This window comes from Narcine bancroftii, chromosome 4 (genome assembly GCF_036971445.1).
Source record: "Narcine bancroftii isolate sNarBan1 chromosome 4, sNarBan1.hap1, whole genome shotgun sequence".
NCBI classification, from domain to species: domain Eukaryota; kingdom Metazoa; phylum Chordata; class Chondrichthyes; order Torpediniformes; family Narcinidae; genus Narcine; species Narcine bancroftii.
This window is the reverse complement of record NC_091472.1, coordinates 228,519,479-228,547,049: the sequence shown is the minus strand read 5'-3', so window position 1 is coordinate 228,547,049 and position 27,571 is coordinate 228,519,479. Positions and strand designations below refer to the sequence as shown.

Genomic DNA, 27,571 nt, shown 5'->3' with positions numbered 1-27,571 from the left:
ATGTGGAACCTTATTCAATGTTTTGCTGAAATCCATATATACCTCTACACCACTGCCCTCGTCAACCTTCTTAGTCACATCTTCAAAAAAAAACCTCAAGATTTGTGAGACATGATCTCCCACTTACAAAACCATGCTGACCATCACAAATTAGACCTTGTCATCCAAGTGCCTGTTTATCTCCTCCAGCTGAATCTTCTCCAGTAACCCACCAACCACAGATGTTGGTCTGTAGTTCCCAATCTTTTCCCTGCAGCCCTTTTTTGAATTAAGGCACAACATTTGACACCCTCCAGCCTTCCAACACCTCACCTATACTTAATGATGACTCACGAATCTCAGCTAGGGCACCAGTAATTTCCTCTCTAGCTTCCCACAGTGTCCTCAGATATACTGTTCAGGCACAGATTTGTGTAACTTCATATGCATCAGGTCCTTCAGCACCTCCTCAACTGTAATACTGACTGTTCATAATGGCTGCCCCAAGTTCTCCAATCCTCATGTCTTTCCCCACAGTAAAAGGAGAGAAGGACTCATCGAGGACCCTGCTTCTCTCCTGCGGTTCCAGAGTTGACCGCATTTCCAAGGGGTCTCATTTTTTCCTCTGGTTACCCCTGTTCCCTTTAGGTCTCAGGATTATCCTATGTTATCTGCCAGCCATTTACTATACGCACCCCCCCCCCCCCATTTTTGCCCTCCTGATTTCTATTTTTAGCTTTTTCCTCAGCTCTCAAAACACCTCCATGTCTATGCTTGATCCCAGTTGCTTATACCTGGCCTTTGTCTCCTTCTTGCTCTTGATCAGAGCCTGAATTCCCCTCATCATCCAAGCTCCCCTACAATTGCATTTTACCCTTCACTGGTGTGCAGGTGAGTGGTAGAACCTTCAGGGCAGGGTGGGGGAGGTATGTAAGGAAATTAACAGGATCAATGTAGGATTAGTGTTTGATGGTTGGTGTGGATTTGTTGAGCTGCAGGCCTTGTTTCTCTGATGTTGGACTCTGTGCTATCATAAATATTATAATGTATTAGGTATTGTGACCCCAACAACATGGTAAAGAGCAGAAAATTGTAGTCTAATATGATGCTCAATCAATGACAAATCTGGCCAGGTTTGGGCAAAATGGACAGGGTTGGAAGATTATAAGATAATGGAAGTTCAAGACCGTCCTCCTGCATGGAATTTTTGGATCATCACTGCAAATATATCCAATAAAATCGATAGGTCAAAGAAGTGAAAGTAAATAAAATGCTAATTTGAACATGCTTGAATTGTCAGGCAGCGGAAGGCATGTACCTGATAAGGAAACACTGACAGGGCCTGACAAAAAAATAAGCAAGGTAATGAGGCCTCCTGGACATCTCTTCCAGATTATCTGCAGGTCACTCAGCATTGTGAGCTAAAATGCAGGCGAGCATTTTTGGAATAACCTTTGACCAAATGGAAGTAATCGGCTGGAGTAGCCTCATACCCAAATGGGGGGGGGGGGGGGGGGGGGGAGCTCAGATGCAGTAAATACTTTCAAAAGGCAAAAAGAAAGGTTATGGTGTCAGTCAGTAGCCCTAAATGAGACAAAAGAACTTCTGTTTCTCTCCAGGGTCATTGACTGTCTGTTGGGTGCTTCCACTATCTCCTTTTTTGCTTCAGGACAGCAGAACTGACATTTGAACTAGATGATCCAGGAGTTAGGCATTACAGTTATTCCTTTGCTCCCATTTTTTCTCCTTATAAGAACCTCTCAGCCCATTTCTTCACTAGACTATTGCTGGGACTGGAGGGCTTTGGTTATAGGGAGAAACTGGGTCTTTATTCCATTAGAGCGGAGTAAGCTGAGAGGTAAAATCATGAGGGGCATGGATATAGTGAATGCTCAATCTTCTTTCCCCCCCCCCCCTTCAACTCCAGGGTAAATGATTCTAGAACCAGAAGCCATAGATTTAAGGTGAGAGGGCAGAGATTTAAGAAGGAGCTGAGTTAATTTTTTCCATTCAGAGGGTAGCTCTGGAATGAGCTGCCATAGAAAGCGATAGATTACAATTACAACATTCGAGAGGTTTGGGTAGATATATGAAGAGGGTTTAAAAGGATATGGATCTCATGCAAGTAAATGGGATTAGCCCACAATGGCAACATGGTCAGCATGGGCAAGTTGAGTTGAAGAACCTGTTCTGTGCTGTATGAGTCTATTTTCGATCTCTCCTGTGTTAACGACCTCATTAAAACTCTTCCCAGAATGAAATTTCATTTGCCTCTCCTAATATCTCCTTCACCACAAAGTCTAGTTTCCCCTTATAGTTTTAAACAACACCCTGTGGTTCACAGGAACGATTATTGGACTAAACTTGAGACTGAAGCTCATGACCATTCAATAGGTAGGTATTAAGGAGTTACCTAATTTAATGGAGGACCACTTTTGAGTTTGGAGTCTATATAGCTGAAGACAGTTGCCAATGGAACAATAAGTGACTTGAGTGTGCACAAGAGATGGACCTTTTTTATTCATTTCTTTAATGGAATAAAGACCCAGTTTCTCCCTATAACCAAAGCTTTGTCCTGAGACAGATCAGACTCACCCAGGCACATGGAAGAGCTTCCCATCATGCTCCTGCCTTGTGACCAGGGGATGATGCAAAGGCTCTTGGTATCAGGAGATGAATGCCTCCTTGCAGGATACTAAGCTTATTCTTGTAGTAGTGGTATTTTGTGACTGGTCCAGCTGAATTGTTCATCAGTAGCAACTCCCAGGATTTGGATGGATATGAAATCGGTTAGGACCCCCCTGTTTGGGTATGAGGCTACTCCAGCCGATTACTTCCATTTGGTCAAAGGTTATTCCAAAACTTTCAAACATACTTGTTTGAGATAATCCTGTACAGCATTAAAGATTCAGGACCCACTTCTGTGCACACTTGAAGATCTTGCTTCAGGCAGATAGGCGTTTCAATGGCATTGAACATTGATCCTCCTTTCACAATGTGGCAGGATTGGAAGTGACTTTCTACAGAAACTGAAATTTTAAAAAACTCAACAGTGAAATGCTTCTTTTAGATTACTCCTCTGGTTCATCTCGTGACTGGGCAGGTGATCTTGGGATCAACTTTTCCTACACGTTCGAACTCCGTGACAATGGGACATATCAGTTCCTGCTCCCTGATGAACAGATCCAGCCCTGCTGCGAGGAGACAATGGCAGCCGTGACAACCATCATAGAGTACATCAACGAGAAACATTTCCAGAACTCTGCTGCAGGTACTGCAGCCCTGTGGTTGGGTGTGCTCTCCTCTGGTTTATTAAATGCGTACATTCCTAATTCAATATAACAAACCGAAAATGATTGAGAACTTTTGAAGCCATGCGTTGATTGTAGAATCATAAACATTTCTTTTATTGATTCAAGGGACGTGGTCTTGAACCACCATTTAATTGCCCTCCCCCTAATTGCCCTTTGTAAGCTGCCTTCTTGAATCATATCAGTCTTTGAGGTGCAGTGTATACTCACAATACTATTGGGAAGGAAAATTTCAGGATTTTGACCCAGCAATGGTGAAGTAAGGACGGAGGTGTGGCTTGGAGGGCAACTTCCTGATGGCGGTTCTCTCCATGGTTTTGCCGCTCTTGTCCCTCAACCTGAATTTGGAAGGGACTAAGTTGTACATTTGTAACAATGGATGCCATTTGGCTGGTTCTGCTTGTGCTAGATGTGAAACAGCTCTTCTTTCTAATCCCAGCACCAGGTTGAGAGCTCCGAAGGCCACACCTCTACAAGCATGTGTCCAAGTACTGGTTAAATGTGGAGGTTCAGCCTCTGAAGCCCTTTCATGTAATAAGATTCAGACTACAGCTACCTTCTGGGTGGAAATATTTTCCTCCACTCTGCTCTGTCCTACTAATTACTTTCAAATCTACAGCTCTCGATTTCAGATTCCTTTGTTCAGGAAAAGTTTGTTTTTGTTCACTTGGTTTCATCATTTTACACATCAACAAAGGTTCCCCTTGATCTCCTGTTCCAAAATAGCAGCCTCTTCCACTTTCCTCCTAGCTACATATTTCTTTTCTTGGTTACATCCTCACACTTTCCAGTGCAATTGCACCTCTACTGTGTTACAAAAATGTTGCCATTCTTGGGCGTCATTAAAGATGTAAACCTAATAATGAACTCCGGAGAAATTTACCACTGCAGAGTTGAGAGAATGTGGAATTACCTTTCCTATCAAGTCAATGAGAGCATTCACAGAGAAACTGTATGCATGCAAATAGGGAGAAAGAAATATTAGCACATGAAAGAAATTATATGAAGACAGGAGAGGAAACATTCGAATTGAGCACTAGCGTAAATATTTGGCATGCAATAAACATGTATGTTTAAAGAAATAAAAGCATAATTCTGGAAAAAAAAAACTCTGCAGATCAAACAATGTTCTTTATATAGCAAAGGTAAAAATACATCACCGAAGGGAGGGAGGAGGCAGCAAGTTAAGCGGAGGGATAGCAAAAATCTTGTTCTCTCTCCCCTTCCTTCTCTCTTTACCCAGCCATCCCTCCTCTTGCTTGCTGCTGTTCCCTCCCTCCCTTCTCCACCTAGTACCTCCAGCCTTCGTGACCACCCCTCTGCCCCCACTCTTTTGTTTGACCTGCCGACAATGAAGGGCTCAAGCCCGAAACATTGGTTGTGTATTTTTACTTTTGCTACATAAAGGACACTGTTGGCCTGCTGAGTTTCTCCAGCATTGTTTTCTTTTACTTCAACCAGTGTCTACAGATTTTCATGTTTTACTTATGTTTAAAGATTTAGTGGGGTTAATGAACTGATTTTGAGATGTATCAACTGTTCAAAATTCTAACCATGAAAGCTGTTTGTTCTCTTCATTTATAAATGTGGAACCATACTGGCATCCTCGATTTGATCATTTGCTTGATGCTCTATGAATAAAGCTGTGTCTTTCATTGAATTGCTTGCCTCTTTGAAAGCATATCTAAAGTAAAAGTTGCAGCAAAGCTAACAATTATCCTGCTTTTGCTTGTTTCACTCTTCAGATCAGCCAAGGAAGCCCAAGAAAATCAGATTGAAAGGCTTTAATCTGGGATAGCAGAATCGTGTGCACAAAGTCAAGTATTACAGAATGAGGGGCTGAGGTCAGCAGCATCTTCTCTCCTGAGGCAGGGGCTTTGAGTCTCACTCCAGAGACTGAAGTAAAAACCTTAGCCAGCTCCACTGGTGCACTACTGCACTGTCAGAGGCACAGCTGTCTACATGAGCTGTTGAAAAGAAATTGCACCCTTGGGTAGGCGTAACAAATCCATCCGAAAGCAGAAAAGTTCTCCAATATTTATCCCTCGGCCAATATTAAAGCAGATAATCTGGTCACTTATTGTTGTTTAAAGACTTCGCTATCCACAGTGTGACCTCCACATTTCAAAGATAGCAAGAGTCACCGTATTTTAAAAAATACTTCAATGTATGGAAAGCATTTTAAGATTTCTTGAGGTCATAAAATGGATTCATGTTACACCAACTTATTTTACATATCGAAGTTTACCTTGTGGCAGAAGTGAAGTGATCCTATGTTTATCTAATGGTCCATGACTGGAACATGTCAAAGCTTTGTTCTTTAGTGTTTACTGATTAACCACTTGAACAAAATGCTCATTGGGGCTCATAGAAATTCCCGCTGCCTGCTCCTGCCCTCCATTACATACTGTACACAGGAACAAAGGGCAGAACAGTACATATATTTTTACTTCCCCAGATCAAGACAGGAAGATTTTAGTCCAATATTATCTGCAAATCGGTCTCAGGTACAATATTCCCATAATACCAATAACCCATAGCCATTTTTATTCTGCACACTGTTGATCATCCATCTCCATTAACTAAATTCCTGCCTGACAGGAAGCATTATGAATTACATGCCCAATTTACAGATGACGACCAAAGCTGTTCATCATTGTGCACTTGAATCTGTGGTGAATTAAGTTCCATACTCTGACTACCATGGAAACAGAGGCATGCAGAAACTGTTCCTTCTAATACAAATATTCAACTAAATCCCATCTTCATACATCTCATAAAAGTGCAATACTGTTATCTCCAGGTCCCTTAAAGGACATAATTGTTTCTGCTTTTGGTAGGAGATAACGTTGAATGCAGCACAGTGAGGAATGTCGAGTTCCTCCTGTCGTGAAGTAATAGTGACCACGCTTACCAAACAGTCCAATGGCAGCTACCTCTGAATGCCCAGCTCTTTTAAGAGCCATTAGGCCCATCAAGTCTGCTCTGCCATTCAAATCATGGCTGATGTATGTTTTTGCTCTCAACTTCATTCTGCTGCCTTCTTCCCATAACTTTCGACATCCTGACTAATCAAGAACCTATCAAAAGCCACTTCAAATATACCCAATGCCTTGGCCGCCACAGCTGTCTGTGGCAACGAAATCCACAGATTTACCACCCTCTGAAGAAATTTCTCTTCATCTCTGTTCTAAAGGGAGGTCCTTTTGTTCTTCTGAAGCTGTGCCTTCTGGACCTACTGGAAAGTTGTGGAAGGTTTTACCTCCATAAATAATCAACCTTTCTTTTGACTGAGCTTCAACCATAAATAATTGGGACTGGCTCTATGTGACACCATCAACTCCTTCTCTCGCTTCCTCTAGCCCACTGAACCAATTTTCTCCAGTGGCTCCTTACCTCAGCACTTAATCCAACACTACTGGCTCCTCTCTTTCCCCCGACAAGCTCATTCTGTTCACCGGTCCTCCACCCTGTCTATGCTTGTGGTTCTACTAAAAGGAAGCTGAATCGTTTTACTGATTGCCAAGTGAGGAAGAAATTCCTGGACAATTTTCCAATGGAACTTCATAGTATAAAAACTGGCAAGGACACCACAATCAGGAGATCACGGTGCAATACATAATTCTCGTAAAACAGGTAAATTGCAGGTTCGATAAGACAGAGCAGGTTCTTTGGCCACCTCATTTATGCTGCTGTTTGAGTTTCATTTCACCCTCACTTCATCTCAAACTAATCAGCATTACCAGTTCAAACAGAAACAGAAAAAGCTAGACAGACACATTAGGTCAAATATCCTCAATGAGGAGCATCACATTCCATCCTCCACATTCATCTCAGGAAAGAATTTTCGCTTGAGTGTTTTGTTGAATTTTTTAGAACGACAGAGCACTACAGCACAGAAAACAATCTGCAGACATAGTGAGGTGTGGAACTGAAGATAACAATCTACTTTACTGCAACCACAGTCAGTTAACTCAGGAAGGATAATCTTTCCTTTTTTTAAACGTGGACTGACTTTATGACATCTGTCACCATTTTGTAACTTCACAGGGCAAATAAAAACGTTTTTTGGGCATGCCAAATTTGAGTTGCTCAAATGTATACATTAAAAAGTCAATACTGAATCTGATCCACATTATTCATACAAATTTGTATCGTCCTTGTAAATCTCAATACAGATGGGAGGATGCAGACAGGAAATGTTCAGCTCATCATGCACATCTGTCAAGACAAAAACTGAGTAATCCTTTTATTCCACACAAATGTTGCTTGAACTGCTGATCAGTTCCAGCGCTGATTTAAATATGCATGGAGTTTTTCAATTTTAGAGGGGTAAAATTTAGGGGCATCTCTGCCCCTAAATAAAAATGTTTATTTTGGTTGTTGCCCAAGGGAAAATAAAATTGAGTGCAATCCATCAACTGGAAGAGGCAATGTATCATCATAGTTGTTCTGTGCAACCTCAGGCTAATGGAGAGACATAATGAATGTGTACAAAGAAAGACATAATGGCAACCCATCCAACTCCATACCATTGGAGCAGATGCTCGAGTTCATCTGATCTGCTCCATTCTTATCTGATTGTCTCAGGATAAACTTAACACTATGTCAATGTTGAAATGTCAAATGTTGAAGAGTGCAATGGTATCAGAAGCTTACTAAAGCACTTCACTGCACCTTGCCCACCGTGGGTAATCAGTGGCTTCTCAAAGGCTATTCATTCTCCAAAGATCGCACTCTTAAAGAACTCAACTCTTTCAGCTTCTGATAGCTTTCCAAATTCATATTCCGAGATCTGAGGTAAACAAAGACATGAAAACTGGAGTTAAGATATTGAATTGAGATGATTGATATAAAAACCCTCCCTCCCAAAAATATAATATGGCAAAACAGGGATTTGGTTGATCAGCAATAAAGGGGCTCAGTTTTGATGTTTGCCTATCCAGAGCTCCAAATCCAAGTAGTGATCAGGAAGCAGCTATTTTTTAAAGTAAATTAGTGCAGAATATTTTTCTTAGAATGAAAATCTGAATGGCAGATGATGTCCTTCCACATGCCACCTGACCTAAGTTTATCCAGCAATTTTCCTTCAACAACACTTGATGTATTTAAACAGTTGTGTAGATGCTCACTGCGACTATTGCATGAGAATGCATGTCCAAACATGCATGTCCACGCACCCATGCCCGATTCAAATGAAGCACAATCTAGAGCAAAGCAATCAGCTGGAGGAACTCAGCAGATCAACAGCATGAGTGAGAGATAAGGAATTGTCTACAGTTTGGGCCAAAAACCTGCATTAAGGCATCAGGATACATGCAGTGTCTTTCACAACTTCAGGACACGCTTAACTGTCTTACCACCAATTATCTGCAGCCACTGATGCTACTTTGGAAACAGAGCATCCAATTTATACCCAGGAACAGCAATGGGATTAAAAAAATGTAGTGATGCAAGTTGGGACAAGAGGTACAGCAGCATTGTTGTCCTTGAAGAGAGGGCCCTAAAATATATTCCAATCACATGAAAAGGAAGATGGGTCTCAGGTTAACATCACCCAAAACACTGCATCTTCAACACTGCACACTCCCTCAGTACTTCATAGGAAAGCGGCGAGAGTAAAAGCTGAGGAATTAAAATTCACAGAGAATACAAAAACGAGAGATGCAAAAGGAAACATATACTAGTGGTCCTGAGATGGCAACTTCCATTGGCATGTTGTGACGATCGGCAAACTTGGTGGATTCAGGTTCTTCCTGAGACAGGAGTTGACTCGCTCCATTATCGTCTTCTCGAAACACAACATCATGTTTTGGCATCAGTGCCACCATTGAGGGAGATCACCCTACATATTGTTTTAGTTTAGACACAGTACAGTAACAGGCAATTTTGGCCCCTGTGTCTGTGCCACCCAATTAATCTACACCCCTAGTACATGCTCGTGGGCTGAAATGCTGTATGTCTAAATCAGTGGTTTTTAAACTCCCCCCCCCGCCTCTAAACTCTCGTTCTACCTTTAGTAATCCCTTTGCCATAAGTGTTCAGTGATTAGTAAGGGATTGCTTAAGGTGGTATGTGAGTGGAAAGAAAAAGGTTTGAAAACCACTGTTTTAATCGTACCTAATTGATTTGTTATGTGCAGTTTCGTAACTCCAAAGGAAATGGGCCAATGACAATTTTTCTCAAGCAAAATGTTTCAGTGACAATTGGGTCTAAAGCAGTGGTTCTCAACCTTCCCTTCCCTCTCACATTCCACGTTAAGCACAGATCAACACCCTGCTCTTCTTGGACACCCTGCAGGTTTCCTTTCAGTGATTGGTGCAGAAGCTTCATCTCCTCCTTTCCCAACCAACTGCCATTGATATAATAATCTGCTTTCCTAGTTTAGCCATCAAAGAAGATGGCCTCACACCTTTCCACATTTGCTTCTGCCATACCTGTGCCAGCCAAGCTCACACTACGGCCTCACTGAGCACCCACCTCCCACTCAGGTTCTGATTACCTGCAAACCTAAAAGGATTACATTTAATTCCCTCACCAAAATCAATACATATTGTTGGGTCCATGTATTGATCTCTGCAATGCTCCACCAGCCACTTAGAATTCCCTTTTATTCTTACCCGTAATTTCCTATCTACCGACCACTTCTCTTTTCAATCCCATTTCACAATGCTATTCTCTTATGTGGTATCTTATTGGAGACCATATGGAAGTCCAATCCACTTCATTTACTTGTTCTCCCTCACCTATACAAGTTTCCAGCAGATGGCCAAGCCTGATTTCTCATTGTAAATCTATGCTGACTTTGTCTGACCCTTTATAAGGCATTGGTCAAACCTCACTTGGAGAATCGGGAGCAGTTTTAGACTCCTTATCAAAGATGGGATGTGTTAGCATTGGAGAGGGTCTAGAGCAGGGGTGGCCAACCTTTTAATTTTGACCAGTGGTTTTCAAACTGTCTCCTAAACTCACATCCCACCTTAAGCAATCCTATGCTCTAAGTGATCTGTGCTTAACGTGGAATGTGAGAGGGAAGGGAAGGTTGAGAACCACTGCTTTAGACCCAATTGTCACTGAAACATTTTGCTTGAGAAAAATTGTCATTGGCCCATTTCCTTTGGAGTTACGAAACTGCACATAACAAATCAATTAGGTACGATTAAAACAGTGGTTTTCAAACCTTTTTCTTTCCACTCACATACCACCTTAAGCAATCCCTTACTAATCACTGAACACTTATGGCAAAGGGATTACTAAAGGTAGAACGAGAGTTTAGGGGCAGGGGTGGGGGGAGTTTAAAAACCACTGATTTAGACATACAGCATTTCAGCCCACGAGCATGTACTAGGGGTGTAGATTAATTGGGTGGCACAGACACAGGGGCCAAAATGGCCTGTTACTGTACTGTGTCTAAACTAAAACAATATGTTGGCCTGGAAGAGTTGACAAGAATGACCTGGAATGAAAGGTTATGCATATGAAGAGCATTTGATGGCTTTAGAACTGTAATTGCTGGAAATGTGAATGTGGAGAGGATGTTTCCCATGCTGGAGGTCTCTGCAACCAGGAGGGACAGCCCCAGTATACAAATATGTCCCTTTAGACAGAGATGAGGAGGAATGTCTTTACCCAGAAGCTGGTGAATCTGTAGAATTTGTTGCCACAGATGACAGTGGATGCCAAGTTATGGGTATATTTAAGATGGAGGTAGATAGGTTCTTGGAATCAAGGGTTACTGGGAGAAGGCAGGAGAATGAGGTTTAAAAATACAGGTACACAATCCTTTATCTGGAACCCTTGGGAGACAGTGTGTTCTGAATTTCGGATTTTTCTAGATTTCAGAAAGGCAGATTTAAGCCCACCCGAATTGTGCTGCCGTCTCCCCCCCACCCCCCTCCCCACCCGACTCGCGCTGCCAGTCTCTTGCCTGCCCAACTCACACTGCTGGTCTCTCCCCCTTGCCCGTCCGACTCGCGCTGCCATCTCCCTCCCCACTTGCTGGTTTTTGGAGCTTTCCGGATTTTAGATGTCCAGATAAAGGATTGTGTACCTATATAGTAAATCAGCAATGTTGAAATGGCAGGGAAGAGTCAATGGGCCGAATAGCCTAATTCAACTCCTGTGTCTTATGGTCTTTAGTGTTTTTCCAAGTGCTCTGCAACTACATCTTTTATGATGGACTATCACATATTCACTACTGATAATAAGCTAGCTGATCTATAATTCTCTGCTTTCTCTCTCCCTCCTTTTACAGTCAGTGGGGTTACATTACCTCCCCGCCAACTGTTGGAATAGTCTACAGAAGGTTGGAAAATGACCATCAATGTACCTATTATTTCAATGACAAACTGGAAGCTAGAATAATTGAACACTTGGACCTGTTTGTTTGGCTTCCGAGAATATAACAGAACATGAAGCTAAGGCAGTGTAAAATCAAAAATAAATGTAGCATATACTAGAAATCTAAAATAAAATCGGAACCTTGGGTTGCTTTCTCTGAAAGGAAAGCTAATAGAAGTTTATAAAATTATACAGGGCATAGCTAGGGTAAGTAGTCAGAATCTTTGTCCAAGGGGAAAAATGTCAAGTATTAGAGGAAATGCATTTAAGGTGAGAGAGGAAAGTTTAAAGGAAATTTGTGGGGCAAGATTTTTTTTTAAGAGAGTAGTGGGTACCTGGAATGGGCAACCACTAAGGGTAGTGGTTGAAGCATGATAGTATCATTTAAGAGATGTTTATACAGATACAGGTGTTCCCCTAATTATGATGATCCGACTTACAATTTTAAGAGGTTATGATGGTTCAAACCCGTACTTTCAATTTTGAGTTCCAATCTGTTCCTGCGCTTGTGATATGTGGTACGCTGCTCTCTCACGATGCAGGGCAATAGCAGCATCGTGCGAGAATATCATACAGCATACTCTCTAACTCAAACACGCTCGCAGTTTCTGTAGCAATCATGCAAACAAGTGAAAATGATGACCCTGTTGCTTTCGCATCCCCACCATCTTCATCATCCAGGAATTAATTTTAATTCAATGCTTCAAACATTCTTCATGCCCAGTATGCTTTCAGCTATGTATGTTAATGGTTTTTTCAGTGTGGAATAAAGGTATTGAAAATTTAATTGTTTAAAAAATGGTAGGTGTGGGATTCTTTTTCGACTTATGATGGGTTTGTCGGAACGTAGTCCCATTGCAAGTTGAGGAGCACCTGGTTCATGGATATGCAGAGAATAGAGGGATATGGATCATGAACAGGCAGAGGAGATTTAGTTTAATTTGGCATCATACTCAACATAGACTCTGGGGGTGAAGGGTCTATTCTTGTGCTGTATTGTTCTATATTCTAAAAATATAGAACTGTTTCTCTTCCCACAGAAGCAGCCTGACTTGCCGAGTATCTCCACAATCTTTTGTGTGCATTTTGGAACCAAAGCAAAAGAAAGGTTTGAAGATGTAGCTCAGCTATGATCATCCAAAAGGCTAAATACCTCCTCCTGTTCTGACTCCGAGCAAATAATGCAAAATTGGAAAAAGACCCAAAACAAAGATGAGCTTTATTTAAATGACAGTGAAACAAGTGAACAAAACAAATTCCATCCAAGAAGAAATAATATGATAATGAAAGTTTTGCACTCTCTCAGGGCGCCAAGAGATTGAATATTTACCAATTATGTTTTTCAACCATTTCAACCATGTTGGAAGGTTCTCCAGCCAAAGAAGTCATTGTAAATACTCACCAACAGAACATGGTAACCCAGCACTTTGAGATGCCGAATCTTCAATGCCAGCCTCTCTCTGGGATGCACTGTCCCAAGACAAAACGCAGATCCTGGCGCACAAACCACAGCCACTCTGGAAGACACATCAGGAATATCTCAAGGTATGTCCCCTGGTAGTGTCGTGTACAACAGGAAAATAAAGGATCCACAACATTGCAAAATAATTTTTAAGGATTAGAGTTTGTGTTCGTGATTTTAAAAAAAAACAAACTATTATTTTGCTTTTGCACAAAACAATTGAAGCCCTCTTCTTTCAGGAGCGTACATTACAATCATGGTAAAATCTATGTTATTCTATTTCAAATCTTATCTGTGGTGTGGGGAGTGCCATATTATATTAGGCCCCTTTTGGGTCTCCTTTTCTCCATCATTTTAATATTTAGCATCATTTTTCCCTCTTATACTTTATACTTGCTTATTAGTGTATTTCACAGAAAGCAAGAAGGATGTTAGTGTGTTTGTGCATTGCACTCCTGTCTGACAATAAGCATTCATCAGCTTCACCCTTTATTTTGTGGACAAAAGCCCAAGGCTGATGTAACCAAGTCAGAACCTTGGGCCATTCCACCAATTCTTGACCTGGGACAGCCCATAAATTATCCTCTCTTGGTTTCAAGGTAAGAATATTTGAAAGGAGAGATTAAAGCATGCTTCAAGGTGTACCTTGAGGGATTGCCTACTTTTTTATAGGAACATTGCCATTTATAGCATTTATATAATTTCCTGCAGAGGCCTTCATTCATTGGCTATTGTAGACTTGCTTGTACATATTAGCAAAGTAAAAACAACTGAGGTAATTGACAAAAATATAATTGCTGAAGGAAGTTTTAAAAGGACCAGGAACATGTAATTAATGGCACAATTAATGCTTGGTCAAGCTCAATAATCTTTTAAACCTCAACACAAACTGGATCAATTAACAGGCTTGTATGACAAGAACCCTTACCTCTGAACGTTGGGATCATGCCCAATCTCATCATCCTGAGGATAAGGTACCACTTTTTTTCTCTCCTGATCCAAAGCAATTTCAAAATCTTGAAGGAAGTATGAGAAATAGAAGTTAAACTATGCATCTCGAGTCCACATTTTTAAAATCTCGCTTCCACGGGCAGCACAGAACAGACCCTACGCCCAACTTGTCCACACTGAACGAGGTGCCTGCATTTGATCTTTGATCCATGTCCTTCCAAACTCTTCCTACCGACATGTCTGTCCAAATATCTTTTGAACGATATAATTGTATCTTCTTATAGCTTCCAAATGCAGACCACCCTCTGAATGAAATAGTTGCCCCTCAGGTTCCTTTAAACCTACACCCTTAGTTCTACAATTGTTTACCCTGGGAAATAGACTGAACTTTCACTTCACTCATCCCTTTCCTGATTTAATAAACACCTACAAGGTCACCCTCAGCCTCCCAAAATAAGGATCGAAATAAGATGTGAACGAGGTTTGAATCGTCCATTGCTGTGCCACCTGCATCAAAGTTGCACATTTCCACCTCCATAGTCTGCAGTGGTAATGGAGACCAGCAGTATTATCTGCATACCTCAGAGGTCAGGCACATATCATGGAATCAGGCCATTCAGTCCACAGTGTTCATGCCAACCACTGGAACCTAGCACTTGGCAAATGGGCTTTCAATCCAAGATCTTGTCCTAGTATGTGCTTTGGTTACTTCCAACAATTGCTCTTCACGCTGTCCCCTAACCTTCCACTCTCCTTGACCCCGAGGTCCTCCAAACCTTTACGGCAGTTTGCATGTCTCTCAATTCCCATCATCCTGGTTCCAACTAGATCTTCTGGTCATGGGTCTTCCCTCAGTATGTTCGTACCCACAACGGACCTCTTGTGCACCCTTGTTTCCCCTTGCCCACCCCTCAGCGGTGTGGATGATAACCTCTGGATTTCCAACCTAATTTTCTGTTCAGTTCATGCTGCAAGATCAGCGCACAACTTGCCAGAGGGATTCAGCATCAGAAGTTGCTGCTGCTACCCTTCATCAGCAGATTATCTGTAACTCCAGATTGCAGAATCCACTGCCCCCTTGTGTGTCTCCTGCTAGGAGAAGTTTACAGCCCCACCTCCCAGAACAAACACTGGGTCAATGAATCAAAGTGCTGGAGGAATGCAGCGAGTCCAGCAGTATCTGCAGGAAGGGGGGTGGTGAGACTGTCACCGCCTTTGGGTCGCCTGTTATTATGTATGTGGCAAAGAGGCAAACATTTTCTGATGCTTTTTCAATGGAAACTGTTTTATTGTTGGAGAGCAGTAAAAGGATAAAGGAATGGGGAGGGGAGGGACCATGTCAGGCAGAATTATCCTCATCAGAAACAAATCAAGTGCCGGATGATTCAGTCTGGGTCTGACTGGAAAATATGCAACCAATTACAGAAGTGCCTGGCAACTACTTCCCCCTGCGTCATTTTCAGATCTTGCATGATGAGCCATTCATGTTTATAACACTTAATGGACTAGCATCAGCACTTATGAACATGACTTGGTTTGGGTGGGCAGGCACAGTTAGCACAGCGCTGTTCCACTGACATCAACCCGGGGTCAATACGTGAGGAATTTGTACATTCTCCTCATGACTGCACGGGTTTTCCTCCCACGTTCTAAGGATGTGTGGGGTTGGTAGGTAAATTGGTGTATTTGGGCAGGGCGGGCTCATGGGCCGCAAGGGCTTGTTACCGTGTTGTAACTCCAAATTAAAATTTTAAAACTATATATATAAAAAATTAATTTCACTAAAATTTACAGTTGTGGTTGTTCTGGCCCCAGACTTACAAAAGAAGTCTGACACCAGCTCTCCACACAGAATGAAAGGGGAAGGGGGCTGTGAGGATTCACTCTAATTTGCTCACACAGAATAAGCAAAAATTCCGCATATTGCCCTGCAAATCTCAGTGCTTCTATGTAAGGGAGACAATCACAGGAATTCTAACCCCTTCCACCAATGACAAAATACATATCACACATGGAGGAAACTGAAGAAACACAAACAGTTTCTGATGCTGGAAGCTTGAGTGAACAATGAGGAACTGTAGGGGTTCAATGGGTCAGGCAGTTTTTGTGGAGAGGAATGATCTGTCAATGTTTCCGATCAGGCCTCTGAACATCAGTGTCAAAAGAAACTGCTGACCTAAGCAGGTCAGGCAGCGCTTGTGGAGAGAAATGGACAGCCGAGGTTTCAGGGGGAGACTCTGTTTCAGGAGTGCTCTACAACCCCAGTGTGTGCCTGCGTCAGCTCTTTGAAAAGCAGTCCTGTTCTCTTCCCCACAGCCTGAAAATTTCACCTTTTCGTACTTAACCAATTTTCTTCTAGAGATTCTTACTGAAACTCAGGCAACAAACTCCAGACTGCAACAGGAACAGAAAAATCTCCCTCCAGCACCACCTGCCACCAGATGGCAGAACTTGTTCTCACCCTCAATCATTTCTCCTTTGATTCAACCCAATTTTCCAGATTAAAGGGGTAACCATGGGTACCCTCATCGGCCCAAGCTATGCCCATTATTTTGTTGGCTACGTGGAGCAATCCATGCTACAGGCAAGGCCCCTTAACCCTTCCTCCATTACATCGATGACTACTTTGGGGCTGCCTCATGCACCCAATGATGAGCTCGTCGACTTCATCCACTTTGCTGCCAACTTCCACCCCAATCTCAAATTCACTTGATCCATCCCAAACAACACTCTCCATTTTCTTGATCTCTCTGTCTCCATCTCAGGAGACAAACTCTTGACAGATATCTACAAACCCACAGCTACCTCAATTACATCTTCACACCCTGTCCCCTGTAAGGATTCAATTCCATTCTCTTAATTCCTCTGTCACCATCACATCAATACACAGGACAAGGTCCCATATCAAATCATTTGAGATGCCTTCTTTACATGGCTCTCCCTCTGCCATCATCATTTGGCCCTCTCCCACATATCTTCCTTTACCTGCACATCTGTCCTGGTCCCCTCTGGCCCCACACACTACAAGGACAGGATTCCTTGTCCACACCAGTCTCCATATCCAACACATCCATGTCATCCCACCATGAGACACAGGTTCTCCTGTCCTCCTTCTGCAGGGACAGTTCCCCCCATGATTCCTTTGTCCACTTCTTCCTCCCCACCAATCAGCCCCTCAGTAACTACCCCTGTGACCGCAGGAGATGTTGCACTTGCGCCAACACCTCCTCCCACACCACCATTCGGGGCCCTCAACAGTCCTTCCAAATGAAGCAGCATTTTACCTGTGAATTTGCATGGGTTATCCAGTGCTCCCATTGTAATCGCTTTGATTAGCAACTCTGGTCTATCTGCCGCAATAGAAAGGAGGTTGGGGGGGGGGGGGGGGAATTAAGGGGGAGGTGACCTTGCTTGTCAGAGAAAATATCACACCTGTGCTTAGGTAGGACATATCACAAGACTCATCTACTGAGGCCTCATGGGTAGAGCTGAGGAACGGGAAAGGTATGACCGCACTCAATAGGGTTGAATTATAGACCTCCCAATGGTCAGTGAGAATTGGAGGAGTAAATCTGTAGAGAGAGAGCAGGCAGCTGCAGGAAACATAAGGTTGTGATAGTAGGAGATTTTAACTTTCCACATAATGGTTGGGACTCCCATACTGTAAAAGGGCTGGATACTTGGAGTTTGTCAAATGTGATCAGGAAAGTTTTCTAAATCAATATATAGAGATACCAACTAGAGAATGCAATACTGGATCTCTTATTAGGGAACAAGACAGGACAGGTGACAGAAGTATATGTAGGGTAACATTTAGGGTCCAGTGATCATAATGCCATTAGTTTCAAGTTAATTATGGAGAAGGATAGATCTGGGCCTCAGGTGAGATTCCAAATTGGAGAAAGGTCAATTTTGAGGAATGCGTGGATTGGGAGAAGTTGTTTTCAGGCAAGGATGTGCGAGACAAGTGGAGGATCTTTGAAGGTGAAATTTTAAGAGTACAGAGTTTATATGTTTCTGTCAGGATCAAAGGCAAAATTAGCAGGTGGAGGGAACTTTAGTTTTCAAAGGATGTTAGGGATCTGGTTTGGAAGTTGAGAGAGGCATATAACAGGTATAGGCAACATGGAGCAAATAGGGTACTTGAGTATAAAAAATGCAAGAAAAACCTCAAGAAAGAAATCAGGCTAAAAGAAGACATGAGGTTGTTTTGGCTGACAATGTGAAGGAAAATCCTAAGGTTTCTACAGGTATATTAAGAGCAAAAGGATAATAAGGGTCAAATTTGCTCCCCATGAAGATCAGAGTGGGCAGCTTTGTATGGAACCAAAAGAGATGAGAGAGGTCTTTTTTTTCTCATCAGTATTCACTCAGGAAAAGACCAGAGTCGTGGAAAGTAAGGAAAACAAGCAGAGGTCATGAAACCAATACAGATTAAAGAGGAGAAAGTGCTTGCTATCTTAAAGAAAATAAGGGAGGATAAATCCCCAGAGCCTGACACGATATTCCCTTGGACCTTGAGGGAGGCTGGTGTAGCAATAGCAGAGGATCTGGTAGAAATACTTAAAATGTCCTTAACCACAGGTGTGGTGCTGGAGGTTAGCTCACATTGTTCCATTGTTTAAAAAAGGCTCCACATGTAAACCTGCACATTATAGGTCCGTGAGCCTGACGTGAGTAGTAGGTAAATTAATGAAAGGTATTCTAAGAGTTTGGATAGCCAGAAACTGATTAGGGATAGTTAATATGGGTTTGTGCAAGGTAGGTTGTGTTTAACCAATCTATGTAATAGTTTTTTGAGGAGGTTACCAGGAAAGTTGAGAAAGGAAAGCCTGTGGATGTTGTCTACATGGACTTTAATAAGACCTTTGACAAGATCCCATGTGGGAGGTTAGTCAGGAAGGTTCAGACGCTAGGTATTGATGGTGAAGTAGTGAACTAGGTTCAACAATGGCTGGATGGGACAAGCCAGAGAGTAGTGGTCGATGATTACCTCTCAGATTGGAGGCCTGTGACTAGTGATGTACCTCAGGGATCAGTGCTGGGACCATTGTTGTTTGTCATCTATATCAATGATCTGGATGATAATGTGGTAAATTAGATCAGCAAGTTTGCAGATGATGCTAAGATTGGAGGTGTTGTGGACAGTGAAGAAGGTTTTCAAAGGTTGCAGAGGGACCAGCTGGTAAAAGAGGCTGAAAAATGGCAGATGGAATTTAATGCAAACAAGTGAGAGGTGTTGCTTTTGGAAGGACAAACCAAGAAAAAACATACACAGTAAATAGTAGGGCACTGAGGAGTGTGGTATATCAGAAGGATCTGGGAATACAGATACATAATTCCCTGAAAGTGATATCTCGTGGAGAGGGTTGTAAAGAGAGTTTTTGGTATAATGGCCTTCATAAATCAAAGAATTGAGTACAGGAGTTGGGATGTTATGTTAAAGTTGTATAAGACATTGGTGAGGCCAAATTTGCAATATTGTGTGCAGCTTTGGTCATCTACTACAGGAAAGATATCAATAAGACAGAAAGAGCACAGAAAAGATTTACTAGGATGTTGCCTGGACTCCTATAGCTCAATGGTTAGAGCAAGGGTTGCGAGTTTGTTCCTCACTGGGGCCTCATTTCTGTGAAGGGCGCTGAACAAAATTAAAGAATTTCATGCATGTTACATTCTAAATGTAGTATTACATGACAACCCTTTACTTCAGGAACTGAGTTACAGTTACAAGTTAGGACTTTATTCCCTGGAGCATAAATGAATGAGAGGAGATTTGATTGAGGTATTTAAAATTTTGAAGGGGATAGAAAGAGTAAATGTAGATAGGCTTTTACCACAGAAAGGTGAGGTACAAAACAGAGGACATGGGTTGAGTGAAAGGGGAAATGTTTAGGGAGAACGTCTTCACACAGAGAGTGGTAAGGATGTGGAATGAGCTTCCAGCTGATGTGGTGAATGCTGATTCATTTTTAACATTTTAGAAGAATTTGGATGGGAGAGAATATGGACTGGGTGCAGGTCAGTGGGACTAGGTAGAAAAAAAGATGGTTTGGCACAGACTAGAAGGGTCAAGTAGGCCAGTTTCTATGCTGTAGTGTTCTATGGTTCTCCCAGTGGCACCCATTTCAATTCCCCATCCCATTCCCTCATTGTCCATCCGTCTCATGCACTGCCAGAATGAGACCACCTGCAAATTGGAGGAACACCTCATTTTCCAACTGGGCACCCTCTTAATGTCGACTTTTCTGGCTTTCGTTAAAACCTTCCACCCTTCACCCCTTCCTCCATCGCATTTCCCAGCTCTGTCTCTCCCCCTTTTCCCTGTCTCCTTTCGCACAGATGTAATCATTTCTCACCTCTCCCTTATCAAAATCAATTAACATCTTTTGTTGGTCTGGACTCTTTTCCCAGCCAGCATTGTCTATATTCTGAGATTTCCTGTTTTTTGCTTATTCTTTGAAAAGGGCTCAGGCCCAAAACGTCAGCAATGTTTCATGTGGACATTGAAAGACCAGCATTTTGGTGTGTTTTTACTGCAATCACAGCATCTGCACTTCCGTGTTTCACTCAGAAAATCTCTTCACCTCCTTTTTCCAATACCAATTACATTAAAACCTGGCTACTAACAGTGGAGGTGATGTCTCCTTACTTTCTCCTTCAAAAGGGCGGTACAGTTGGTGTAGCGGTTAGTGCAGTGCCTTTGCAGCACCAGCGACTGGGAGCAGACCTGGGTTCAAATCTGAATTGTAACGAGTTTGTACGTTCTCCCCGTATCTGCATGGGTTTTATCTGGGGGCTCTGGTTTCCTCCCACCCTTCAAAATGCACCAGGGGTGCTGGAAATTGCGCGGCCAGGTCTCATAGGGCAGAATTGGCCTGTTACAGTGCTGTATGTCTAAATCTAAAATTTAAACCACTTTCAGAGTTTTGAAGGGCCCTAACCAATCTTCTCCAAGGGGGACAAGCCAACAGTTCTGCCATGCAACCCGGGCATCATTTTAATTGCCCTGTCCATCTCCAGGACCTTGACCAAAACACAGTGAACCCATCCACATGCTGGGGTGGCATAGATGGTACAGCTGCTACCTCACAGTACCAGAATCCCAGGCGCAATCCTTATCAAAGGTGCTGAGTAGGGAATTTGCATATTCTTCCTATGAGTAAGTGGGTTTCCCCTAGGTGCTCCGGTTTCTTCCCACATCTCAAAGGTATGTAGATTAGTAAGTTATCTGGCTTCTGTAAATTGTCCCTGGTGTATCAGTGAGTGTGGAATTTGGGTCAAGTTGATGGGCATGTTAAAGACTCCTACTGTATAGAAACTGGCCCACAGGGCCAGCCTGTCTGCTGCAAACAATGTGTGCTCCTGCGCTTGCCCACATTATCTCAACACCTTTCCAATTCCCTCCCATTCATGCAGTCATCCATGTGTTTTTTTAAAAAGGCTAATGTATCTGCCTCCACCACTATCTGGCAGCTCATTCCATGTGTCCAACATCCTCTGAGTGAGAACTGTCTCCTCATGTCCCTTCTAATTCCAAACCTCCTCCACTTTATAGTTACACCCTCCATCTTAAAGATTCTCCCATTCTGTCACTATTTATGTGATCAATGATCCTCATGAATTTATAGACCTCAAAAAGATTCCCTCTCAACCTCTTATGCTCGAAGGAAACAGGCCTGTTTTTTTTCCCAGACTCTTAGGATAACTCAGTTCAACTGTGGGGTCAGCACAGACCCAGTTGGTGAGGGGCCTGTTTCTGTGCTGAATCCATAATTTTTACTGGCAGTTTGATACACTTTTCTCCAGGCGCACCAGAGTTAAATTATTGCTGTAAGTTGCCCCTTAATGTGTCAGTGAGTGGGAGAATTTAGGCAGAGCTGATCGGAAGGCTGGGAGAATAAAGATGGGATTAAGGTAGCATTGGGGTAAATGGTAGATGATCAGCACAGATGTGATGAGGCGAATTGAATACTGTGCCACTCTAACTAACTGGATTAATTTACCCAGGATAAATTTTTAATTTAGTCATACAGCATGGTAACAGACCATTTCAGCCCATGAGTCCGTGCTGCCCAACTTGCACCCAATTAACTTATAACCCTGGTACCTTTCAAACAGTGGGAGGAAACCGGAACCCCTGGAGAAAACCTACACAGACACAGAGAGAACATACAGACTCCTTACAGACTGCACGGGATTTAAACCCCAGTCCTGCTAACTGCTATGCTAACCACACCTCCCACGTCAAGTGCCTGTATGCTCCCTCATGTTAATGTGGAGCCCATTAAGCTCTCCCAGTGATTTCTTGGTGGTGCTCAGACTCTTTGTTGGAATTTCCTGACACACACCCAAGGCCTCATCGCTCATCTCCAACATGATCCCAACCAGTAAAGCTGGGCCTGTTGAAATTGGGGCAATGGGGATTGTGAGTTGCAATGGGCAGGGTGGGGTGGGGATGGGAGAGGTGGTATCAAAACCCTAGCTTCAATGAAAAATCATGGCAAGTAACCAATCATGCTTCAAATACCTATAAAGTGAATATTTCTCAGCACTGTCCCCAGGCGATACAACCTGCTGTCACCCAAGGTGGCCTCCATTGCCTCCTTCATGGCCATCTTCACTGTAATACTAGGTGGCAAAGGATCAGTAATCCTGGCAACCTCTGGAGGGGCACCAGAAGGATTCTCTAACTCCATGCACAGTTTGATGTACTGAAGCATCTGCTTGTTTGATTCTTGGTTGTAGTTGGCTGTAAAGTAGAAGCCACAGTTAGGAATGATGACAAAGCAAGATTAGGTAAAAATTCTAATTGGACTGGAAAAAATCCATTAAATGCCTCCACCTGCACACAGTGGATAGTACTAGATACTATCACCAATGTATATATTTACATATAGTAGTAGTGATTGGCTGAGAGCTGTAGCCACGCCCACCGGGAGGTCATAAAGGGATGCTCCTAACCAGACCCAGGTCAGTCTGGACTGGTCGACCTCGATGTACTATGCTCCAGTCTTTTGTTAATAAAAGCCTTGGTTTGAGTCAACAAGTCTTTGAGTCATTTGACGCGCTACACACAGTCCCTGAATTGGATATTTAAATGTTCTGCAGAACCAAGGCACCATACCTGGTGAATCTACATGGAAGGAGATGGACAGCAGTAACCATGGGCAGTCTGGCCCTTTGACAGGAAGCCAGCCTTTAATTAAAAATGATGTGATCAAGATCAACCAAAGGAATAGTACACATTGTCCAATATTATGGGAAATGACCCAGTGAGTTTTTTAAAAAATTCTTAATGGGACACATCGCATTATGGATTGGAATTTCATGGACAATACAGCCTGTTTTTTTTTTTAAAAAGGACCACGTGGCTAGAAATAGATTTTAATGAATGGGCAGAAGTGTGGCAGACAGAGTTCAATATGAAGGTGATCCACTTTAGCCCACATTTTACATTGCAAGTCGTGTTCAGAAGAGGAGAGGAGAGATTTACAATTACCAACGCAAAAAAATATTAAAAGCATGTGGGAATTTTAGCCTGCCCATTATTGAATGAGCCGAGAATACCAGGTGAAGTTATAATTATATAAATTTTTGGTTGAACTGTGTTTACAGCACTGTGGCCAATTCTGTTCACACTGTTCAAGAAGGGAGGGATACAGATTCACTATACTGTACAGCTGACCTCAGAGGGTTCCTTGGACAAGTATTTAATTCTCACGAGTGCAGAAGATTAATTGGTGGTTTTGTTTTGAAGACTTCAAAAGAATTAAAAGATTTGATTGAAAGAACTAAGCCATGAGTGGAAGATAGCAAGAACTTTGCAATCAGTTTAGAATGGTAACACTGTATTGTATAATCTACTTAATTGATTAATTTTTGGGTGAGTTTGCAACTAACATTATAAACTTCACTGGTGTGGAAAAGACTATCGTGCCAAGAATACAATAAATAGACTGATAAAAGCTAGTTGCTACTAGCAATGTCACATGACAAGAAGTGCATTCCTTGTGAAGGAAGTTGCTTGTCCATGTATCAAAGAGAAGGATTTTTTTCCCCACTGAAAGTGGAATTTTTCTATAGACTGGGGTTATTAGCTGCTCCAAGGTCCTTAAAAAGGAGGATATGCTTACATTTGCTATCATCAGGGACTTACAAGGGGATGCGCGAACACCGTTCTCTCTCAAGAACTGTTTTTCTGGATGGATTAAGCTGACTTCCTCTTCCAATTGGGGTCACAAGCGGTGTCAATGGTCATTGATGACTCTTACATTTGATGTTGTTAGAGATTCCGAAAAGCGGAAGGAATGCAAGAGCTGTGTTTACTTCTTTAATAGTGAACACTTTTTGTTATTTTCTTTTGTCAGAATGATAATAAACTTGAAGTTGCCATTTATTCTGTATGTAACTAATAAAGTAATTTCCCAATCATATTGATTGGATCTGAACCACATTGTGTCACACCAGGATTTTATGACACATGGATAGACTTGAAGTACAGATGGGCCATGATCCAAATTGGTGGTGGCATAGGCTTATGGGTCTGAATGGTTTATTCTTGTTCAGAATTAGTTCAAAGTAGAGTAGAATTATAGGAATATACAAGTGATAACCATTAACCTGAAGACTGAAGCTCATTCAGAATGTCTTCCTGGAAGAGCTGGCTCAGAGCAACCCGGGGAAAGTGGTCCATCAGACAAAGATAGTAAACTCCCCGGAGCAGCTCCAGCGGTGAACATTTTGTCAAGTGTGACTGGAACAGGTCAGTTAGAATCTGTAGAAATCTACAAGATGTGGAAGAGACACAAATAAAAGCCAACAAAAGTTACACTGCCTCCAAAACCAGTCAAATTGCCAGGGTCACAACAACCATAAGGCTGTGAATCGGAATAGCTTCCCTCACACAAACACAGGCTTAAAAATTTAGAAAGCAACTACATTCTACCCTTTAAATATTTTCAATGTATTCTTACCGAATCTCTAACTCAACAGGACACATGCTGCTTGGAAGCATTAAATAAATTTAGACATACAGCATGTTAACAGGTTCTTTTTGCCCACAAGCCTGTGCACACAAATACTCCTATTAAACTACACACCCCATACATTTTTGAGCAAGAGTTAGAAAGCAGAGTACAGATGAATGGATTGAATTTGGTATTATAAACACTGCTCTTTTAGATACAAAGTTCTAACTTCTTAGATGTGGAACAATACCATTACAAAGTTGGCAGATGGCAGGAGATTCCCAACAATGAGGGCTGTGACAGAATCTCCAGAAAGGTAAAGTGGGTGAATCTCTTTTGATGAGAAAGTGATGGGGGAGTATGGTAAATCTATTTTAGTATGGAAATTAAGGAACCAAACTAAAAGGTAGAGATTTTGTGCAGGGCCAGGGGTGATATGCCCATATTTATATTTCTCTAGAAGAAGAGACCATTCAGTCCATCAACTCAATACCCAATCTCCCCAATTATTTATCATTAATCTGCTCTCACTCACTTGCCCATCAAATTCCTTAGACGATCCTACCATTTCACCACACTATCAGAAATTCACAGCAGCCAATTAACCTGCGTATCTTGAAAGAAAGTGGGGCAGCCAGGGAAAACCGATGGTCACAATGAGAATGTGCAAATTCTACACAGACAGTGTCCAAGGACAGGATTGAACCCAGGTCCCTGGAGCTGTGAGGCAGCAGTACTTTTCTTTGGCTTGGCTTCACGAACGAAGATTTATGGAGGGGTAATGTCCACGTCAGCTGCAGGCTCGTTTGTGGCTGACAAGTCCGATGCGGGACAGGCAGACACGGTTGCAGCGGTGGCAAGGGAAAATTGGTTGGTTGGGGTTGGGTGTTGGGTTTTTCCTCCTCTGTCTTTTGTCAGTGAGGTGGGCTCTGCGGTCTCCTTCAAAGGAGGTTGCTGCCCGCCGAACTGTGAGGCACCAAGATGCACGGTTTGAGGCGATATCAGTCCACTGGCGGTGGTCAACCGCACCATCAACCCATCCATTTACACATTTCTGAAGATTGTAGAGCAAGCCAAGGCCACTAAATAGGGTATGGAAAGTTTACCTTGATAATTAGAGGCCAAGGGTACTAAAGTAACGAGTTATGTGTAGTATCTTTACAGTATGGCAGCTGGGTTACCCATGTGCCACACCTCAAGAAGGGTGTGTTGACCAAAGATAAACTGGAAGAGACTTCCCAAAAGGACACTAGAGTAGATCGACCTCAGTTACATAGACGAAATGAGCAATAATGCAACAATTAGACAGCATTGACCAATATGTCCATGGCACAAATCTAAGATAAAGGTATCAGCTAACATTTTAATTAGAGTGAAACACAAAAGTCTGCAGACTTTATTTGCACCTTTTTTTGCACCATTCAATCACCTACTTCCTTTGTTGAACAAGATTTTACAGCTCATCGATTCGACTGTAGAAGTGAATGTTCAATATAAATCTTCAACAAAAACAATTGTCTACGGGATGAATATTAACCAGGACCCTAGGGAACTCTTCCTGCTATTTGCTAAATTAGCATCAAGAGATCTTCTAGATTCACCTGAGAGGGAATTTGAATTTGTCTATTTGAACCATTTATTGACACTTGCACAAAAGTAAAAAGGGTCATTTAGTGTGCATTACGAGTAGATGGCAAAAAGTGCCCATGTTTCTGAGGCATTTTGGATCCATACTCAAAAGGTTTACAGAAGACTATAACAAGATGAATACTGACAAAAGTAGCTTTGAACATGAATGGGGAGGGGGAGAGAGGGGGGAGGGGGAGAGAGGGGGGAGCGGGAGAGAGGGGGGAGGGGGAGAGAGGGGGGAGGGGGAGAGAGGGGGGAGGGGGAGAGAGGGGGGAGGGGGAGAGAGGGGGGAGGGGGAGAGAGGGGGGAGGGGGAGAGAGGGGGGAGGGGGAGAGAGGGGGGAGGGGGAGAGAGGGGGAGGGGGAGAGAGGGGGGAGGGGGAGAGAGGGGGGAGGGGGAGAGAGGGGGGAGGGGGAGAGAGGGGGAGGGGGAGAGAGGGGGGAGGGGGAGAGAGGGGGGAGGGGGAGAGAGGGGGGAGGGGGAGAGAGGGGGGAGGGGGAGAGAGGGGGGAGGGGGAGAGAGGGGGGAGGGGGAGAGAGGGGGGAGGGGGAGAGAGGGGGGAGGGGGAGAGAGGGGGGAGGGGGAGAGAGGGGGGAGGGGGAGAGAGGGGGGAGGGGGAGAGAGGGGGGAGGGGGAGAGAGGGGGGAGGGGGAGAGAGGGGGGAGGGGGAGAGAGGGGGGAGGGGGAGAGAGGGGGGAGGGGGAGAGAGGGGAGGGGGAGAGAGGGGGGAGGGGAGCGAGGGGAGGGGGAGAGAGGGGAGGGGAGAGAGGGGAGGGGGAGAGAGGGGAGGGGGAGAGAGGGGAGGGGGAGAGAGGGGAGGGGGAGAGGGGGGAGGGGGAGAGAGGGGAGGGGGAGAGAGGGGAGGGGGAGAGAGGGGAGGGGGAGAGAGGGGAGGGGGAGAGAGGGGAGGGGGAGAGAGGGGAGGGGGA

General features: G+C 43.2%; 2 protein-coding genes across 2 annotated transcripts in view; one reads left to right on the top strand and one right to left on the bottom strand.

The window, feature by feature from the left end:
- Window positions 1-4,933, top strand: part of cpo (carboxypeptidase O) — a 29,117-nt gene extending 24,184 nt beyond the window's left edge. Inside the window, exon 10 of the mRNA XM_069936196.1 lies at window positions 3,050-4,933. Coding sequence (XP_069792297.1) covers window positions 3,050-3,321 — 272 coding nt within the window. The 3' untranslated portion in view covers window positions 3,322-4,933. The remainder of the gene's footprint in view (window positions 1-3,049) is intronic.
- Window positions 4,934-5,059: 126 nt separating this feature from the next.
- The window catches only part of fastkd2 (FAST kinase domains 2), a 49,186-nt gene continuing 26,674 nt past the window's right edge, over window positions 5,060-27,571 (bottom strand). The window contains exons 8-12 of the mRNA XM_069934252.1: window positions 24,667-24,830; window positions 22,574-22,795; window positions 14,021-14,108; window positions 13,033-13,147; window positions 5,060-8,085 (exon numbers count right to left, since the gene is read on the bottom strand). Coding sequence (XP_069790353.1) covers window positions 8,008-8,085; window positions 13,033-13,147; window positions 14,021-14,108; window positions 22,574-22,795; window positions 24,667-24,830 — 667 coding nt within the window. The 3' untranslated portion in view covers window positions 5,060-8,007. The remainder of the gene's footprint in view (window positions 8,086-13,032; window positions 13,148-14,020; window positions 14,109-22,573; window positions 22,796-24,666; window positions 24,831-27,571) is intronic.